This window comes from Pristis pectinata, chromosome 2, assembly GCF_009764475.1.
Source record: "Pristis pectinata isolate sPriPec2 chromosome 2, sPriPec2.1.pri, whole genome shotgun sequence".
NCBI classification, from domain to species: domain Eukaryota; kingdom Metazoa; phylum Chordata; class Chondrichthyes; order Rhinopristiformes; family Pristidae; genus Pristis; species Pristis pectinata.
In genome coordinates, this window is record NC_067406.1 from 41,368,732 (window position 1) to 41,390,833 (window position 22,102).

General features: G+C 39.0%; 1 protein-coding gene across 1 annotated transcript in view; it reads right to left on the minus strand.

Annotated features, from left to right (window-relative positions):
• The window catches only part of LOC127580693 (probable E3 ubiquitin-protein ligase HERC1), a 216,980-nt gene that overhangs the window by 108,539 nt on the left and 86,339 nt on the right, over positions 1-22,102 (minus strand). The window contains 6 exon segments of the mRNA XM_052034452.1: positions 2,493-2,576; positions 3,413-3,652; positions 5,164-5,325; positions 6,373-6,465; positions 9,820-9,917; positions 15,256-15,411. Coding sequence (XP_051890412.1) covers positions 2,493-2,576; positions 3,413-3,652; positions 5,164-5,325; positions 6,373-6,465; positions 9,820-9,917; positions 15,256-15,411 — 833 coding nt within the window.

The window sequence follows — 22,102 nt, forward strand, 5'->3', positions numbered from 1 at the left end:
GATTAGTGTAGATGGGGAAAAAGACTGGCATTGATATGGTGGGCTGGAGGACCAGTTTCTATGCTGTCCAACTCTATGACTATGTCTGACTCAATTTCTGCAACAGTCACACACTGGATGATCTTATTTCCATGTGGACTGTCATGGAGGAAATAAGTTGTTGTAGAAGTAGCCATTTGAAGAACAACTTCGTGTTATTAAAATAGCACAGAATTGGACTGTGAGGCATATCCCAAATAATCTTTGATCCTTCAGGGACTACATCCTCCAAATCAACTTGGTACCAACCCACCCCTTCAACCCACCATTCTCCCCCACTAAGCTGATACTCAGGCCCCAACCCTTGAAGGCCATGATTCCCCCCCATCATTTGCTTTCCATACAATGACCTCCAATTGACCTGCCCCCCAATTACTTACCTGATAGTTACTTGTCCTACTTGCAGACCACTGCCCGCAACCACCACCCCCCCCCCACAACTCAGATGCATATCCAGTTCCTCTTGGGAACCATATTTCCAGCCCTGATCCTTCTTACAGGCCCCTCAGACTTCCTGAATATTTACTTTGCTTGTCAACACAATCTCAGACACAGATTGGGCTGATGACCGTAAACCCTCTTTCAATATTAGGCCTTAGTCTTAGATGGCATATTTTCAATTATGAACATGTACAATACTCTCTCAGAAACACCTGCGACCATTATCAGTATCTCACTGAATTTCTAGGCCATAATCCTTAAAAACAAAAGTGTTGAAAATTCAATTGGATGTAAATTGCAATTTAGCACAAGTCTATTATGTTGAATAATTAGCATTTAATTTTCACAATTAGATAAGTAAACCGAAATATGCAAATAGAACATTGATACCTAAACAAGATCACAGAACTGTTGTAAGAATCATAGATGCAATGTTTATGGACCACAATATAAACAATGATAATTTGTTATGAATAATTAAAACACAGATTTATATCAATCAAAATTTACAATATGCAAATCTCTGAAAGTTGTGCTGGACTATTAATTTACACACACATAATAAGAAAAGTACTGTGAATGCTGGAAATCTGAAGTAAAAAATATAAATACTGAAAATACACAGCTGGTCAGACTCTTTGGAGTACTAAACAGAGCTACAAATTCATGGAAGATGCAAGCTTGTGGCTAGGGCTGGGAAGAACTTTAGAAGAACAACCCAATGTGTTGGAAGAAGGAAAGGAATCAAGAAAAGACAGCAGACCAAGATTACCTCAATTTTAAAGACAAGGAATCAGTGAATCCTTCATGCTTATTATTGTTGGAGGTGGGGTGTGGAAATGAGAAGAGAAAGAAGTACAAGGTAGCTATTTGGATCAAAGTAACAGCTGCTGGGAAGATTTATTAGCTTTGGCCGATGACAGTAAGGTCTAATTGAGCTTTGTGCATTCCTGTCAGGCTAAACCAGTTGTCCATGACATCCATTTAAGTCGACATCTCTTGTGACGTGTGATTAGATGCGAGTGATCAATTAGTGCAAGTGACCAGAGTGAGAGTAATGGTTTTAATGGAACTGGGCATGAAAGATGAAGCCCAGTGCTGGTTGAGCTTATCAGTAGCTGCAGAAATGGTGTAGCAAATGAAAAGCCAAAAATTTGACAGTTTAAATGTTGAAATTGGAACTGGAAGTGAATTTTGGTAGAAAGAGAGAGAAGTGAGACTGGAAGAGGGATGAGGATGGAGAACATTTTAAAGTGCAAGTTGTCACATGGTGCAATGATGAATGAGGAAAACAGTGGTGGCAGGTTGGAGAATATTTTTTCTCATCATAAATGGTTGGGCTGTGGAGGATTAAGTTTTTAAAAGAATGGGTTAAAACAAGGTGAGATGCTTGGAAAAGAATAAAGCATCAGAGTAGCAGGGAAGCAGTGCTAGCGGTGGCACAATGGTACTGCAGGTACTGTAGCAGTCTCAAAGCTCTAGCAGCTCTGGTGCAGTCTGTGTGGAGTTTGTATGTTCTTCTTTCAACTGCATGCGTTTCCCATGGGTGCTCTGGTTTCCTCCCACATCCGAAAGACATGTTGGTTGGCAGGTTGATTTGGCTACTGTAAATTAAGCCTCGCTTTGTTGGCAATATTATTGGGCCAGTGAGAGAACAGATTGTGAAGGAATGGGATTGCTGTGAGCTGGAATAAGCTAACGGCTTCTTCTATGTCATAAGGAAAATGAAACAATAATTAAATTTGCTGATAAGAACCACACTGTTGCTGCAAAGGTTTGAGCAGGGCAAGTGTAAGAATGTATAGCCATGCGTGGAGCCTACAATTTTAGGGAAAATGTTATTACCAACAATCAATGCTTCCCTTAAGGCCACAATATGTGTGCAATCATCCACAATAACCTTATGAAGGATTTAGGCTTTTGGAGGACCTCAAGACTGTTGAACCATTGCTAATAGCATTGTTTATATTCATGAACTTACTTGAATACATGAAAATAGATAACTCAGTTACCTTTTCTCCAGGATTACTGCTATAAAACATCACACAAGGATACAATTCAGTTGCATCAACATCTTCAAAGGCTAATTTTGGTTCCTAAAGCAAATAAGAACAATCACTTTTACTATAATGGCTGGTATACTTCAAAAAGTCACCAAGGGCCCAAAGTGGAACAATTTTCCCATCCTTTTCTCAATGCAAGTTGAAGTGACATTTGCATCCTTGCTAATAAAAGTAATAAAATTTGCAGGGCCATCTATCTCCTAGATGTGGGAAAGGTGAGGAGAGGCAGACATGAGCTGCATTACAAATATTGGAAAAATTACACAAAGTTTGTGGTGAACTCATGATTGCACCTACCTCAGAACTTGTGCTACAAGTAACTGGATTGGCATTCCCCTGTCACCAACAGAAGGTGCTTCAGGTATAGCTCATGAAGAACATCAAGGAATTGTGAAGACTAAGCAACCAATAAATGTGTGGTATCCAGGAACAGATCAGTTGGTTGGATACAGAATTAACAAATATCTAGAATATCTAGCAATCACAATGCAATTATTTGGCCCAATAATTTGATAATGAATCTAACATTAATGTGTCAATCACTTCCCATCTAATTAAATTAATATATGAAGCTTCAATTAAAACATGTGTATAGTATAATAATACTATTTTTATAGACTAAAAATTCTGTACCATGAAATCATGAAGCATAATTTTGTATTTAAACCTTTAAAAAAAACCACATGATTTCAATGAAGGCAAACCATTACTTGTTACACAAGGATCATTTTAAAAACTCTATTTTTGTGATCAGATTGTGCTATATGTTGTCATCACATTTGTGCGTCAGTGGGAAAATGCTGCACGAAGAAACTAGATTTATTATTAGTCTTATTAAGCAATCTCTTAAAACAAGACATTTACCTTACCTCATCATTCTTTCCAAATGAAATTGTTCTTGCTTCCACATCCAGAACACAAGTTATACAATCTCCTTGTGTATAGCTAGGTAGAGTACAGCCTTGCTCCCCATTGTGGTAGAGATTCCCACTATAAGCTCTGTAGAGCCACATATCTGATGTTGTACGATGATTGAAATCTCTGACTGGCCACCGTGAGACTCCGACACATGTACCTTCATTACCTTTATTTTCCCTGGTTACGTAAAACTGCACACAAATTAATGAGAACAGAATATAGACTTATGTGTGGGAGTGGATTACCGACTGCCTCATCAACTATACCATTGAATAGTATTAATCAAGAACATCCATCTTATAATAGTAATTGAGGGGCTTTAATCTTCATATAGCCTGGACAAATTATAATGGCAAAAGTAGTTTAGAAAGCAGGTGAATTGTTTTCAATTCATTCATGAGTTAAGGGGGTGACAGCAAGATCAGCCTTTGATGTTCATCCCTAATCACTCTTGAGAAAGTGGTGGGAACCACCATTTTGAAATGCTGCTCACTACAGTGTAGTTAATTAAGGGCATTCAAAACCATTCATAAAACAAGGGCAGCTTCTCTCCCACTGTCATAAGACTCTAGAATGCACCTCTTGTACGATAAGATGAACTCTTGATCTCTCAATCTACCTCATTGTGGCCCTTACATCTTATTGTCTACCTGCACTGCACTTTCTCTGTAACTGTAACTTTAACACTATATTCTGCATTCTGTTATTACTTTTCCCTTTGTACTACCTCAATGTATTTATGTTTTGGAATGATCTGTATGGATGGCATGCAAAACCAAGTTTTTTCACTGTACCTCAGTGCATGTGGCAGTCATAAACCAATTACCAATTACCAACATGGCAGCAATGCAGTTAGGAAGGGAATTCAAAAATCTTTACTGCTGTTACAGGTGGACAAGCCGTGGGCTGTCATAAGGTCTTTCAGCTGCTTAACGTGTGGGCTTTGTTCCGGATTGGCCACATTGTGCGAGGCAGAACCTCACTGTTTCAAATCCTCACCTTTCACCAAGTTTTTAATCAGGAAACTGCAAAATGCGAACTCTGAATTTTTTTCCACATGTCAGGGCAAGAATGTATGGATTACAACTGTGAGCGGGTTCTGGTCCAGTTTATTTGGATTTTCAAAAGATGTTCAAAAAGGTCCTACATAAAGGGCTACTACATGAAATAGTTCACGGGGTATTATATTGGCATTAGTGATAGGACATGAACAAATTGGCATGTTTATGGTGCCACAAAGATCACTGACAGTACAGTAAATAAAACTTTACTTGTATAGGATAGTATGGCAAAAACATCTCACGCACCTCAAGAGTGTTATCAAGCAAAGAATAAGAGGAGCTGGGATCAAGAATCAGCCATGATATTGAACTGCAGAACTGACTCAAGGGGCCAAATGGCCTACTCTTGCTATTATTTCACCTTATAAAGCATTTATGGCAAATACACATTGAAGATTGACCAGCACATTAAATAATTAAACATCTCAAGTAATTTTTAATTGATATAATTTATAAATTAGATCACATCCTCAATCTATTGATTGAAAAAAAACACACTGAATTGGTGGCACATGTTTTTAAAGGTATTTGAATACTACTAAAGGTAAAACTGATTATAAGTAAAACTGATAAATTAGAGTGTAGGTCAGTTCATTATTGTCTACTATCTATTATTTAATTTCTTTATGTTACACACTTGCCTTCCATTGAAAACATCCAGATGTTATGGCTGTTGATGCTAAGCCATATCCTTTACCCCCTGTACCATGAGATAAAACATTTCCTGCTTCCATTACACAGCAAACCATTTTTTCCGGATCAAAGGAAAATTCTTTAATAGGTATGTTGTCACTTTCTTTATCCTGTGTTTGAAACAAAACGAAAAAAATAGGCCAAAGGGAAATCACATTCAGGTACTAATTTTAAATTTCTCTGGTGTGGTCAGAATTTTCTAATCTATTGGAAAGTCATTTCTTGAAACTGTTTTGAATACCTTCTGCCTTAAAGGACTACTTCAACCTTTATCAGATTTAAAAGCTGATTTGACAGAAATGGCAAGTTGGTGAATGTGATACAAATTCAAAAGGAAATCGAATTTCAAATAAAGTTCTGTGGAAGGAGACAATATGAAACATTTGGAAAATCCACTCTAAAGTACTAAACATACAGGTGCAGGCTTATACGCAAATATTCACTGTTCAATGAACCTTCATTATGTGATTTTTGAAATACTTCATTATTTTAGTTACAAGAAACCAGCTCAGAGAAAAGTAAGGCTATGCTCATTTCTTTGACATAAAATTATTGATTTGAATTTATTGTAAAATTAATTTAAGCTATATGGTCAATCAACAAACATAGAACCTTATTGAGATCTCCGTAAGAGAACTGTGGAATACTGGACTCTGCACTATAGAAAGTTTTAGAAAGGGCACAAAGGAAGTTTACTCGTATGCTGCCTGGTAAGAAAAATATTAAAATACAAAGGATGAATAATCCAGTCCTTTAAAAAGTAACAATTCTAAATGATACGAGTTTTGTAATTATGGATGGATGAGATAGACTAGATGACAGCATACTATTTTCAGTAAAGACTCTAGAACAATGATCATAGATTTTGATCAAATACACAGATTTGAAATAAACACTTATGTAAAGTCAAGGCAGTCAAATTCACTTCCAGAGTGAGATGGAAATTACATCAACTTTTGATAGATAAATGTAAACAAAGACAATTCAAGGGACACAGGAACATGCTATGTACAGTCAATTTTGATCATTTGCTTGCCTAGTAGATTAATATCTACATGGATTGACTATAACTTGCCTCCATTCCATGTAATATTTAACAAAGTTGTGTTCTATAAAATTCAGATACCTTTACCCTTCAGAAAATATTTCTGCCGTACCTCAAATGATTTCTCTACTTTTTCCAGTTTGCTTAAAGCAAGTGGCATGTCCCACATACAAGCAGAAAGTGAACTGAAGAGTCCCTCCAAAGTCTGAAATAAGAAACTTGATGAGCAATATAATTTTGTTAAAATTGTGTTCAGTGATGATAAACTGTTGGAAATGATAGAAAAATCAATGAAAATCTAGAATAACCAGAATTATAATCTGCTTTCAAAACACCATTATTTTGCTACTTTTTTCTAGGAATGACACTTCCAACCATAAATCGCTAATTTCAATTAAAATCACCTATTAACATAAAGTATCTCTATTCACTGGTATTACATTTGAACAACGTCTCAGATCAAGACGAGTCCTTCACTGTGCATCCCTCTTTTTTCACTTCTTTCCCCCTTTTTGCAACCTTCCAATTCCACCCCCTCACCCCATTTTTCCACTTGTCTCTGTAACTTGCGGTTCCTATTTCATCCAATGCTGCTACTGCTCATGATAGGAGTGGGAAAGAGAAAAAGACCAAGGATAAATATGGAGTGGTGTTATGGCAATATGGGTAATCAAGCTAATAAAGTAGCCCAGAGCCCGGAGATATTAACTGGAGATAGATGGATTTGAAGTTTTCTGATCCCCATCCTCCCTAGGTTAATAAGTAGATCAAAATTATGAGGTTTAACTCCTTCTGCCACATGGACCCCAACACTAACTACTATCCCGTCTCTCCTCATAACACAATTAGTAAGTTTTCAAATGACACAAAAATGGGTAGAGTTGTTGATAGTGATAAAGAAAGTAGTAGGCTATAGGATGATGTTAACCATTTGGTAAGATGGGCATAACAATGGCAGATGGAATTTAATCCATCGCAGGCAAAATTCTGGTGAATCATCTCTCTATCCTCTCCAGTGCATTAACATCCTTCTTACAGTGTGACGACTAGAACTGTACACAGTACTCCTGCTGTGGTCTTTATAAAGTTGTACCATACCCTCTTATATTCTATGTCCTGGTTAATTAAGACAAGTATCCCATATTTCCTCTTCACTAGCTTATCAACTGGTGTAGCCACCTTCAGGAATCCTTGGACTTGTACATCAAGATTCCTCTGTTCTTCAACATATCCCAAGACCCAATCATACATTGTGTATTTCCGACCCTTATTAGTCCTCCCAAAGTACATTACTTCATACTCATCCGGATCAAATTCCATCTGCCAGTGCTTTGTCCATCTTACCAAATGATCAACATCATCCTGTAGCCTACAATTTTACTTATTGCTAGCAACCCTACCCACTTTCGTGTCATCTGTGAACTTACTAATTGTATCTCTACATTCATATTTAAACAGTAATAAACAGCAAAGCTTCCAACACTGATGGTCACAGGCTTCCAATCATAAAAACAATCCCCTGCCTCTCATTACCAAGCTAATTTTGGATCCAATTTGCCAATTTGCCTAGGATTCCTTGCCTAAGCTTTTTGACCAGTCTCCCATAAGACCTTATCAAAGGCCTTACTGAAGTCTATGCAGACTACATCAACTGCACTGCCCTCATCAATAGACTTTGTTGGATCTTCAAAAAATTCAATCAATTGGTCAGACAGGATCTTCCACGAGAAAACCTTACTGTCTTTGATAAGTGCAGATCAGTTCTATCCCTCAGCATTTTTTTAAATCAATACTTCTCTACTGCTGACATTAGATTCACAGGACAGTAAAAATCTGGCTTAACCCTGCTGCCCTTCTTGAACAAGGGTACTGCATTTGCTATTCTCCAGTCATCAGGCATGTCACTGTGGCCAGTGAAGATTTAAAGCTCTCTGTCAGAGCCCCAGCAATCTCCTCCCTTATCTTCTATAGCAGCCTTGACACACTCATCAGATCCTGGGGATTTATCCACCTGTAGGTCTGCTAAACATCTCTTTTTTAATGATAAGATGTTCTAGAATTTTGCTGCAACAGCCCACCCCTCCCCGCTCAGTCACACACACACACACACACACACACACACACACACACACACACACACACACACACACACACACACACACACACACACACACACACACACACACACACTCTCTCCTTTTCCTTAGTGAAAACAGATGAAAACTACAGGCAACTCCTGCATTATAGCCATTCGGGCAATGGAAATTTGACCTTAAAGAATTCACAAATCACCACCCAAAAATTTGCGATACGGAATAAAATTCCCTCTCAAGGAATTTGTGTAAAAAAAAGTAGATAAATAAACAAAACTTTTTTTTCAACTCGTGTTTCTTGACACATGCACAGACGATGCAGCTTTACAGAAAATTGAGGCAAGGACCATTTTCTAGGAACTCCCTCCCGTAACACGGGGGTCACCTGCATTCATTTAAGACCTCACTTGTGTCTTTTGGCTCCATGCACGTATCACCATTTTGATCCCAAATAGGCCCTATTTGTTCCCTGGTTACTGTCTTGCCTTTAATATACTTATAAAATACTTGTCCTTAATCTTGTCCAACAGTAATATTTCATGCTCCCTCTTTGCCCTCCTAATTTCCTTTTTTAAGATGAAAGTACCTCCCTCTGCTCTTTGTACTCATAAAAGGCCTCCATTGTCTTCAGTTCACTACACCAGCCATATGCTTCTTTTGTTTTCTTTATCTGGCCCTCAATATTCTTTGACATCCAGGATTCCTTGGGCTTACTGTCCATACCTTTCACCCTGGACTCTCATGATTTCATTTCTAAATTACTCTAACTTATCTGATACAGACCTACTTGCAAGTAGCTGCTCCCAATTTACTTTTTCCAGGTGTTGTCTTATGATATTGAAATCAGCCTTCCCCCATTTCAAGACTTAATTTCTGGACCATTCTCATCCCTTTCCATAATTACGTTAAAACTTAGAGTTATGGTCACCATCTTCAAAATGTTGTCTCACTGTCACTTCAACCCAATGCCTGGCTAAATTCCCTAAGATTAGGTTCAGTACTACCTTTAGAAGAACTATCTACTTATTGAACTATCTACTTCAAAAGAATCTCCTGGACGCATTTTAAAAATTCCACTGCCTCTACAAGTTCCACACCAAAGTGAATCCAGTAAATATTGGGGATTCTGAAATTCCCTGAAATCCCCTAGTACTACAACCCTATCACTTTATAATCCTATCTCCCTGAGATTTGTCTACATATCTGCTCCTCTCATCTTCTGCTGACTGTTAGGAGGCCTGTTGTATATACCCCCAGCAAAGTGATCGGCCCCTTTCATTCTTAAGGTTTATTGCTATGGCCTCATTTGAAGAGTGTTCTAGGATATTCTTATTCATTACTGTGGAAAAGGATTTCTTAATCAACACTGCAATCTTAATTCAGGGAAGTATACTCTAGGATCATAGTGAAATCTATCCTTTTTCGCTGAGCAATCATGAATGTTTAAGTGCACCAATAAATCTTACCTCCTTTATTTGGTTTGGTTCAAAACAGGCAGACAACAGCGACTCCAAAATATGTAATGCTAGCAACTTGGTGCGTAAATTATGGATAAGTGGAACACCTGGGGGATAAAGTTATTGTGTAATTTTCATTACTGGTTCATTAACCCATGAAGGAAATCAGAAATCCTATTTGGTACTTTTTGAATGAGAAGTCTCAAAATTAGAAATGTTTAAACTACGTAGCAATCTAATCAAGAAACATTTATAATATAGCACAAGTTTAAATTAAACCACTGAAGCAGCAGGTAACTAAATGGGTTGTAAGGGGACATTTCTGTGATTTAGGTTTCTATGATTCTTTGAACATCACAAAATAAATACATCTTGTATTTCATATCAGATCAATAAATGGTTTTAAAGAACATTTCACTACTTCCTTCATATAACATGTTTTATACTATAATTAAACATTCATTTAACAAAAGCTACAAAACTAATGAATCAAAACATGCAAACATTTGTTGGTTAGTGCAATAATGCTGATCATCTCAGCCGCATAGACAAAAGCAGATTCATGATTACTTGCAAGCTATTTTCTTGAATTTATGGTTTTATTCATTTGTGCAATTCTATAATATCAATATTTGCAGATTTTCTGGAACTATATAATGCACACTACTTATCTCTCAGTACAAGCAGTTATTGTAAAAGGGAAAAGGACTTTTCAGATTACCAGAGAAAAGTTAAAAAAAAAATTGCAAAATATTTTGTTCTCATATAATTAAAAGAACCATTTTCCTGTAAAAATGCTGCATTGTTACAGACATTGATTTTCAGTACCCAACTACAACAGCAACCTGTATTTATATAGCAGTTTTTAAGAAGCAAAATGTGACAATGCACCTCTTCAGAGTATCATCAAACACAACATGATTCTGAGCCACAAGGGGATAAGGGCAGATGACCAGCTTGATGAATGGGTGGAATTTAAGGCATCATAGAGGAACGAGTTGCTACAGAGGTGAAGAGGTTTTGGAAGGGTATTCTACAGCTGAAGGCAAGCCTATCAACAGTGGAGCAATTAAATTTTTTTTGGAGCGGGAGCTTTGAAAAGGGGTGAGTCTCTGACCGTGTGCTTGTGAGTTTCACCTTGCAAGAGTCTCAAAGAGGCACGTTTGCAAATTGTTAATAGTTGATTGGCTAATTAACAGCAGTGAATAAAAGGAAGGTAGACATAAGCGGAGCGGCCATTATTGGAGTGGGTCAGGGTTAGAGTGGAGCACTTGAGGCTTTGGCTCAAGGGGCTTTGGCGAGAGGAGGCGGAGGCTAAGGTAAGTCTCTGATAAGTTTCTTTCTTTCTTTGGTGTTTCCTTTAGTGCCAGGCTCGAGTAGAAAGAAAGGCTCCAGGGTCAGTGGTGTGTTCATTTTGTGAGATGTGGGAGTTCTGGGAGACCTCCAGTTTCCCTGATAGCTAATCTGCACGAGGTGCATCCAGCCGCAGCTCCTTACAGACCATGTTAGGGAACTGGAGCTGCAGCTGGATGATCTTTGGCTCCTATGGGAGAACAAGGAGTTCATAGACAAGAGCTACAGGGAGGCAGTCACTCCTAAGCTGCAGGAGGCAGGTAGCTGTGTGACTGTCAGAAGGAAGGAAGGAGAATAGGCAGGTATTGCAGTGCACCCCTGTGGCTGTTACCCCGAATAACAGGTATAGCCCTTTGGATACTGTCAGGGGGCACGACCTACCGGGGAAAGCCAGAGTGACCAAGTCTCTTGCACTGAGCCTGGTTGTGTGGTGCAGAAGGAAAGAATGGAGAAGAGGAGAGCAGTAGTGATAGGAGATTCAATAGTAAGGGGGGCAGACAGGAGATTCTGTTGATGTGAAAGAGACTTCCGAATGGTACATTGCCTCCCAGGTGCCAGGGTCAGGGACGTCTCGGATTGGGTCCATGGCATTCTGAAGGGGAAGGGTGAACAACCAGAAGTTGTTGTACATATTGGTACTAATGACATAGGTAGGAAAAGAGATGAGGTCCTGAAGAGGGAATATAGGGAACTAGGTAGGAAGCTGAAAAGCAGGACCTCAAGGGTAGTAATCTCTGGATTGCTTCCTGTGCCATTTGGGAGATGAATGTGTGGCTGAGGAGTTGGTGCAGGGGGCAGGGTTTCAGATTTGTGGATCATTGGGATCTCTTCTGGGGAAGGTACGACCTGTACAAAAGGGACGGGTTACACCTGAACTGGAGGGGGGCCAATATTCTTGCAGGCAGATTTGCCAGAATTATTGGAGAGAGTTTAAACTAATTTGGCAGGGGGATGGGAACCTGAGTGATAGGTCAGAGGTTGGTGCATTTAGTATACAAGTAGATGCAGAGTGTAGAAAGACTGAGGAAGGATAGGCAGTTGAAAGGGCAAAATTGCAGTCAGTTGGATGGGCTGAAGTGTGTCTACTTTAATGCGAGAAGTATCAGGAACAAGGCTGATGAACTTAGAGTGTGGGTAAGTACGTGGAACTACAAAGTTGTGGCCATTACAGAGACTTGGCTGTCACAAGAGCAGGAATGGCTGCTGGATATTCCGGGCTTTAGTTGTTTCAAAAGGGACAGGGATGGAGGTAAAAGAGGTGGGAGAGTGGCTTTGCTGATCAGCGGCAGTATCACATCTGTAGAACAGGAGAATGTCCTGGAGGGATCATCCACTGAGTCAGTGTGGATGGAAGTCAGAAACAGGAAGGAAGCAATCACTCTATTGGGAGTATTCTACAGACCCCCCCCAACAGCAGCAGAGACACTGAGGAGCAGATCGGGAGGCAGATTTTGGGAAGGTGCAAACAGAACAGGGTTGTTGTCATGAGTGATTTCAACTTCCCTAATACTGATTGGCACGTCCTTAGTGTAAAGGGGACAGATGGGGCAGAGTTTGTTAGTAATTTCGAGGAGGATTCCTGTTCTAGGGGAAGTGCACAGCAGAAATATGGAGATAGGGGAGGTTCTTAATGAATACTTTGCTTCAGTATTCACCAGTGAGAAAGACCTTGATGATTGTGAGGATGGCGTACAACAGGCTGATACGCTAGGGCATGTTGACGTGAGGAAAGAGGATGTGCTGGAACTTCTGAAAAACATTAGGATAGATAAGTCACCGGGGCCAGATGGGATATATCCAAGGTTATTATGGGAAGCGAGGGAAGAGATTGCTGTGCCTTTGGCGATGATCTTTGCGTCCTCACTGGCCACAGTAGTGCCAGATGATCGGAGGATAGAAAATGTTGTTCCTTTGTTCAAGAAAGAGATAAACCTGGGAAGTACAGGCCAGTGAGTCTTAGTTCAGTGGTGGGCAAATTATTGGAGAAGATTCTTAGAGACAGGATTTATGGGCATTTGGAGAAGCATAAGCTGATTAGGGACAGTCAGCATGGCTTTGTGAGGGGCAGGTCATGCCTCACGAGCCTGATTGAATTCTTTGAGGATGTGACAAAGCACATTGATGAAGGTAGAGCAGTGGATGTGGTGTACATGGATTTTAGTAAGGTGTTTGATAATGTTCCTCATGGAAGGCTCATTCAGAAAGTCAGGAGGCATGGGATCCAGGGAAACTTGGCTGTGTGGATTCAGAATTGGCTCACCTATAAAAGTCAGAGGGTGGTTGTAGATGGAGGGTATTCTGCCTGGAGGCCAGTAACCAGTGGTGTTCTGCAGGGATCTGTTCTGGGACCCCTGCTCTTTGTGATTTTTATAAATGACTTGGATGAGGAAGTGGAAAGGTGGGTTAGTAAGTTTGCAGATGACACGAAGGTTGGTGGTCTTGTGGATAGTGGAGAAGGTTGCTGGAGGTTACAACAGGATATTGATAGGATGCAGTCCTGGGCTGAGAAGTGGCAGATGGAGTTCAACCTGGAAAAGTGTGAAGTGATACACTTTCGAAGATAAAATGTGAAGGCAGAATACAAGGTTAATGGCAGGAATCTTAGCAGTGTGGTGGAACAGATAAATCCTGGGGTCCACATCCATAGATCCCTCAAGGTTGCCACGCAAATCGATAGGGTTGTTAAGGAGGCATATGGTGTGTTGGCTTTCATTAGTTGGGGTATTGACTTCAAGAGCCGCCAGGTAATGTTTTAGCTCTATAAAACTCTGGTTAGACCACACTTGGAGTATCGTGTTCGGTTCTGGTCACCTCATTATATGAAGGACGTGGAAGTTTTAGAGAGGGTGCAGAGGAGATTTACCAGGATGCTGCCTGGATTGGAGAGCATGCCTTATGAGGATAGGTTGAGTGAGCTAGGGCTTTTCTCTTTGGAGTGAAGGAGGACGAGAGGTGACTTGATGGAGGTGTACAAGATAATAAGAGGCATAGTTCAAGTGGACAGTCAGAGACTTTTTCCCAGGGGAAAATATAGCCAACACGAGGGGGCATACTTTTAAGGTGACTGGAGGAAGGTAATAGAGTGGATGTCAGAGGTAAGTTTTTTTTTACTCAGAGTGGTGGATGCATGTATCGCACTGCCAGCAGAAGTGGTGGAGGCAGACACATTAGGGACATTTAAGAGACTCTTAGATAGGCACATGAATGATTGAAAAATGGAGGGCTATGTGGGAGGGAAGGGTTAGATAGATTTTAGAGCAGGATAAAATGTCAGCACAACATTGTGGGCTGAAGGGCCTGTACTGTGCTGCAATGTTCTATGATTGAGAAAGCACAGATCTTGGAGCATTATAGGGCTGGAAGTAGTAACAGGGGCCGAGCAGGGTAAGGAAAGGCCATGTAGGGATTTAAGAATAATAATAACCTAATATTGTTAATGAACCTGGAACTTTTTGTCAGTGTGCAGAGCAGGAGGAGTGATGGTCGAGTGGGACTCTCAGAAGAGACCAAAATCACAAACAATCTGGTTTAGTTGTAAACAACTGGTAAGGAGAGGGATGGAGTCAATGCCTAGGGAATAGAGCTTGGTGATGCGACAACATCAGTTCTTGCAATATTTTGTAGGATGAAATTTCTTCTCATTCAGTACCATGCATCCAACAAAACAATTTAGTGACTGTGGAGGGACAAAAGAGAAATGAAAGTACTAAAGGTGCATCCTTAAGAGCACCAGCGGTAACAATACAGCTATAAGTTTGGAATACACATGGCCAAGTTAGATTCTACCCAGCTGGATGATCGAAGAAAGGCACTTGAGAAAGACGATGTGGTCAACTGTGTCACAGGCTGCAGGTTCAGAAGGAAAACCTGGAATGGATTACCTTTGTCACTAGTTGTCAGGATGTTGTTAACTGCTTTAACTGAGAGTTGCTTTTGGTACTGTGGCAGGGTTGCAAAAAACCAGCTGAGGAAATTCAAAGTAGTTCGGGGAAAGTTGGGTACAAATTTGGGAGGGTACAACACTTTCAGGAAAATGGGGCAATAGTTTGCAGGATTAGAAGTATAATTATGAGGATAATTTAACCATCTCACCTGATGCACTCATCCCTGAAGCTATCAATAAAATTGGGTCAATCCATTTCACAGAAACCATATTATTCTGCATGCTTCTGATGGAGATAACACGACGCAGAAAAACAAGGAAGTCTCCCAGCTGGGTTTCTACAATTCTTCTGTTATTGACAAAATCTATTTAATGAGAGAAAACATAGAGGTGTTATTAACAAGGTAAAGTAAACCTGGTATGATTAAGTTCATAAAATTTCTATTTAATAAATGCATTATAAATTTCACATAAAATATATTGAGGATGCATTGATTTAATGTCCTAGTTTAAAGATGAAAGTATATGCTTTGTGTAGCAATGGGAAATAAATACAAATATTGATCCAATTGCTAATGGGCATGAACAAAATACAACTCTGCTCTTAATGCAACCCTTAAAAGGCAACAGCAAGGATATTTTATGAAAAAGGAAAATGTAACATTGATTCTATAGGATTTGTTGTTGAGAAGTTGAGGTCAAGGCATACGGTTGAGTGCAAGGAACTGTGCTTTACCAGGTATTTTTGGGCTGGGAACATCACATGTTAGGATGGGATTCCAGGCATTTGCAATTAATCAGCACACAAGTACCCGTCCATTGAAAACAGCATTGCTGACTCACTCTGCACAAATAAATATACCATGTTCCATCTTCCTCATCTTGATCAGTACAGAATTCAGAAAAAAAGTGCACATTTCCCAGGTAGGTTAAGTTGATTGTACATCATATTCTAAAGCTACTCCTGGAATAAAGGGTCACAGACCTTCAAATAGCCAGAACACATTTCCAGAGTTGTCAACAGTACCAGATGCAATTTAAATATATTGTAAAAATATTCTTAAGTCTATTCAAAGGAAAATTACAAATGCTTAAACTGTTATAAATGACATACCAATCACCATGTTTCTCTGCTCAACTTTTTTCCCGTGCTTGCTTAACAAAGTAGCTCATCCCAAGCCATCAGTTGTAGATTTTACATTATTTCCAAATAAAATGATTTTGTTTATATTATTTCATATGCTTTGTATTAATGGTGGTTAAAATTCATTCAAACTGCAGAATGCTTTTGGTGTAGTTAACATCTCACTTTATGGATTCCGATGCAAGTCAAATAATCTTTTTCAAAGATTAGCCCCATATAAACCAACATACTCATTTCTTTGGGGTTTCAAATGCTGGCATTGCTGATCAAACAACAACTGCATCAGAATTGAGTTATGGATTCACCTCTTATTAACAAATAACCTTTGTGCCATATAAAAACCAAGTGCTGGAAAAATTCAGCAATCTGGTGGATTTTCTCTGATAGAGTGAGGCCTGGGTTATCCTGCGGATAATCTGTGGACAAGGTCATCAGGTTGAGTGCAGTTAGAGAGAGAATGTGAACAAAGGAACAAAGAAAACACTGAAATGAGGGCAGTTAGTGAGAAATGGAACACAAACGAATGTAAAAGGTGTGAGAGACGCAGAAATGGAAGAAATGCCTGGCTGGTCAGGTCATGCTAACGGTAAAAGAAAAACTGAATGATATTGCAGATGGATGACCAGCAGCAGAACTGGGCGGGTTCTGATACGGAGAAAGTGAGTTACCTGATGTTGTAGAATTTGATAAAGTCCGGAAGGCTGCAACACGTCCAGACAGAAGATGAGATGCTTACATTGGCCTTGTTATAACAGTGCAGGAGGCCACAGATAGGTCAGTGTGGGAGTGGGAGAACAAAAGCGGCAGGAAACGAGTAGTTTAGGGTCACTCCTAAGGACTGAATACAGGTGCTCTGCAAGGTGTTCACCCAATCCGCATTTAGTTTCTTCAACGTAGAGGAGTCCACATTGGGAGTACCAAAAGCAACACCGAAGATTGGAAGTGCAAATGAAACATTGCTTCATCTGGAAGAACTATATGGGTACCTGGATGGCAGGAAGGGATGAGATTAAAACAGCTGTTTCACCTCCTGCGGTTGCATAGAAGGGAGTGGTTGGTGGAGGTGAAACATTGGCCTAACCTTTATGCCATGTGTCAGAATGAGAAGCAGCAGCATTTCTCTTGACCAATACCTTCAGTGGAGATTGTAAAAGGAGAAATGACCACATCTATAAATAGGCTCTTTAATGTTTTTTCCTGTCTAACCAGCAAATATTAAAATTGTATAAAACTGGTTTACCAATGGAAAAGGAAACTAATTCCAAGGTGGCTTTGATAACATCTGGTTTCCGGTTATTTTTCAGAATGGAAGTCACCTATATTTCATATGCAAATGATAGCATGAATTATATGGAGCCTAAAATATACAATAGGACAAATAATGCCATCTACAGTTGGCTGCCTAGTCTTTTCAATTTATGAAATACAGAAGACAGGTCCATAATAAGGAAATTCAGACCTCTGAGTTTGCTTGCTGCTGGACTGCAAATGGAGTCCACTGGCATAGCCCAATCTTATTCAGATTCCTCAGCATTATGCTGAAGAAATCGCCACTTGGGTCCTGTACTGGAATCTAAAATACAATTTGTAGGGCACAGCTCGGAGACAATGGGGAAGCAAACACTTTTTTAAAATATTGCTGGAAGAACTGAACTGGACAAGTAACACCTGTGGAAGAAAAAGATACACGTCCATGTTTCAGGTCCAGCCCCTGCATTAGGTCCTGATGCAGGGTCTAAAACTGAAACATCAACATTCACCTTTTGCCTTCACAGATGCTAAGTTCTTCCAGCATTCTATTTTTTTATTCCAGATTCCAATATTTGCAGTCTCTTTTGTCTCAGTCTTTTTTAAAAAATAGTATTTGGCTTTACTGTTTATAGGCATTTCTAAATGTTGCGCTATAGTCAATTGTTTTTTTTTAAATTTTACTTTATTTACTTCAATATTAGTTTTTAAAATTTGACCGAATGTCAGAAGATTTAAAAATTAAAATCAATGACAGTTTTGACAGAAGGCAAAACTCCACTCGCAGATTTCCAGGCTTCTTTTGAACAGGGCCTCTGTATTATGCTGCCTTCAGCCCAGTCATTGTCCAGGCCATATGTGTGGAGGCAGCAATTCTGGCTGGGGGACTCAGTCCATTGTCCCTCTGCTAACTATTCTAACACATTTGAATGTAATAATAATGGTCCAAACTAGATCCAGTCCTTGTGGCACTGAAATAAACAAAGAAATAATTTGTGGTAACAAATAATAATTTTAAGCCCTTCCGGCTCAGTGGAAGCTGAACAGCATAGGCCGCTAAAATAGAGTGGGGGACTTGCTCACTGCCCAGTTATCCTGAAATGGCTAACTGCAATCTTAAATAACAAGGTTCAAAGATATCAGTACCACAGCTTAATTTTTGACTCCACTCCCACCACCACCACCACCACCCCCTTCCTCCCCAACTTCCTGCCCACCTCCCAACCCCTGATTGTCAAATAAGTAGCAATTCCCAAGAGGTTTGGGTGACAATGGAATTTAGAAATTTGGGGCAGTATGCAAAAACATCACCAGTCTTCAGGCAGTATCAGCAGTGAGCTTGTTAATCACCTTGTCCTGCTATCTCCCACAATGCATCTCTCCTTACCTAATAAAGATAAGGACATGCACAATAATGCTCTGCTCCCTCAGTAATATAATGATGTGAGGGTCTAATGATTTAAATTTAGAGGTAAGCATGCCACAAATTGAGCCATAGTCAGCAGTCAGTCACCAATAATTTGGACAAATGACTGAAGCTTTTATCATACAAGAATTCTTTAATTTACGAACATTCTAGTACAAATTTTCACTATAAACCCACTGATTCTTTACAGTGCTTATCCTTGATTTATGAATCTATTTCTTCCTACAACAAACAGCATGCCACTCTTACAGAAATACATTACTTCAAAATATCCATAATGCATTTTTAATGCATGAAATTTCATTTAAAATGATTTCTAGGAATACAATTCCCTTGTAGATCACAAATGCCTGAATAAACAGAAAAGGCTGAAAATATTAAGTAGATTGGGTAGCGTCTGTGAAGACAAATAGAGTCAACAGCTCAGGTTGATGAATTTTCATTAGAAATTTCCTGAAGGCCGTTTATCACAAAAATTAACTCTGCTTCTCTCCCCACAATTACTGCCTGAACTGCTGAGTATTTACCTCATTCTTTCATTTCTGATTTCCCTCATCTGCAGTATTTTTCTCTTAGATCAGAAGAAAGACCTGTATTTATATATAAATGCTTTAAATAATAACATTGGACCCAAATACCTTTCTTTAATGCTGTGAAGGTATAGGAAGTACACCCGGGGACGTTCCGTACCAATGGTTTACCATCTAGCCTAGAAATAGAGCAGAACCTTCCCAATCAGGACAAAAGCACTTTATCTATCTAAATGAATACTCTTGAGCTGGGGCTTATTTCGGTCATCTAACAAGTTAGTTGGAGCTTTTGTCCTAATTTGGAGAAAGCCTCCACTTTAAAAGTAAAGTGAAAATTTGAAAATAGCAGCAAAAGATATTATGCAGGTCAGATATTGGTTCAGGCACTTGCTGATGATGACTTAACCAAGATTCATCTGACTGGTTAGGGTTCTAGGTTGCAAGGAAATCAAACTACAATGAAACAAAAGCAAAAACACAGAGTACATCACTTCCATCAGCAATGAAAATATAGAATACACATTAACTGGCTGGATAGAATGCAGCTTATAAGAGGAAGAGTGGTGATAATGCTAAAGAAAACAAATCAGGTTCAAACTTGAACAAAGCTTAATGTGCAGGAAAATTGGTGAATAGGCCATGATCTTAAATGATTTACCATGATGGAATGATTAGACCACATGCAAACAGATGTGCAGTTTAAATTGGCATCATGCTCAGCACAGACATTGTGGGCCGAAGGGTCTGTTTCTGTGCTGTACTGTTCTATGATCCAAGTGTGAGACTGAACCACTGAAAAACATTCAAATCTCAACACAGAGAGAACAAACCATCTCGCTATAGAGGAATTTGATTACATAGAAGCTTTTATTTCACTTTAAAATTTAGGTAAGGAAATTAACAACGAGGATGGCTTTGATGGCTAAACAACAATGAAACCAACCAAGACACACACATGCACATATGCATATTGTGCATTGTTCATCCTTAACATGGCATCATGGAATTCTGCCATTGTGACAGTGCAAGGTGCAGCACTTTGCATGATTTTAATGGAGCAGGCTTGTTACTCATAATTACAACATAGCAGAATTTGTCACACCAAGGGGAGATTTAAACAAAATATCCATCGACTATTTTTAAAATGCAGATCTAAAGCACAGAAAAATTGTACCAGGGGGTCTAGATAGATCTGCATGGTACTTACATCTCCTTTTAAGCTATTGTGGTAGAGAAGCAGCCAATTTGTTTGGAAATACATCTAACTATAATATTTCATTCCCTTCATCGCCACAGAAATCTGATTAAAATAAAATCAAATGCCTCCACAAACTTAATCAGTGAATGACATGCTGAGAAATCGTGGTAAAAGGTTGAAAATGGAAAATTAAGACAAATGCAGTCACTAAAACAGCACTGGCAGCACTTTAGAATCACAGTGGGGGAAAAACACATGAGATTTCAGAACCAGAGGGTCAAGCATTCCAACTTTACCAGCAAAGCAACAGAGGCACAAATGTAATTAATTAGAAATTGGTCTGCATGCGCAAGGAGGAAGTCACCATAATAACCTTACTGGTTCCACATACTGTATTTCTTGCTTAGTAACAGGAGAAAACAAGAAATGTACAAAGGAAAACAGATATGACATACCAAAAATAAAAACAGGAAAGGCTGGACATACTCAGCAGGTTGGGCAGCATCTATAGAGAGTGAAACAGCAATGGAATTCCAGGTCACTGACCTTTCATTGGTTAGGTCATTGCCCTATAGCATTAATTCTGCTCATCTCGCCACAGATGTGGCCTGACCTGCTGAGAATGTTCTTTTATTTTAGATTTCCAGCAGTACCAGAAAGTCTTACTACAAGAGTGCTCTAAAGAAAATGTAAAATCATAAGTGGTCTTACTGAAAGTGTATCAAAAGTAAACAAAATTATATACATACAGATTAAGTGAACAAAGGGCCTGTTGCTTCAGAACAAAATGATTTGTTTTCTTTCAGTCCTGTCAAACTTTTTCTATTATCTCATGTCCAATATTTTTTCCATATTTAAAAACTTGCTCCATAAATTAAAAACATTATAATTTCCATAGCAATTTTTGGCCATTTCTAGTGTACAACAGCTCCTGAAAATATCATATATGTAACCGACTTTACTTCAAACCTAAAGAATCAGAAGGAAGACCTTTTCCATCATAACATGACCAGGCCAAAACAGTATTTTGGTAGAGTTGCCAGTAACAGTGGTGGTCTTGAATTTTTCTCATTTAGTGAGACAAATGGAAAAACTTCACCAGCTATAGTGGTAGAAGCAACATATTCAATCTTGCAGTATAAATAATGTAGGGTTTCTACAGCATATTAAAAAAAAGCCAAATAATGAATAGACTTGCACAGTCAGCTGTTCAATTCTTATACTATATTTCAAACCTACTAGTTATATCGTGATTCCTTGATTAAAGATATGACTGTTTAAATATAAACAGATCATCATTGCTAAGGTTGGATTGTGGCTAAAACCCCAGGACAAAACTGAGCATTTAAATTCAAAATACACAAAAAATTTTGTCAGTAAATTTGAAATAAATTTTGCAATATTGTTAAATCTTTCAACAATACTTCAGGAGCAGTGCCCATAGACAATGGCAATTTTGCCCAGAAAGACACAACACTATTCCCACAAAAACTTCAATCATATCACTACT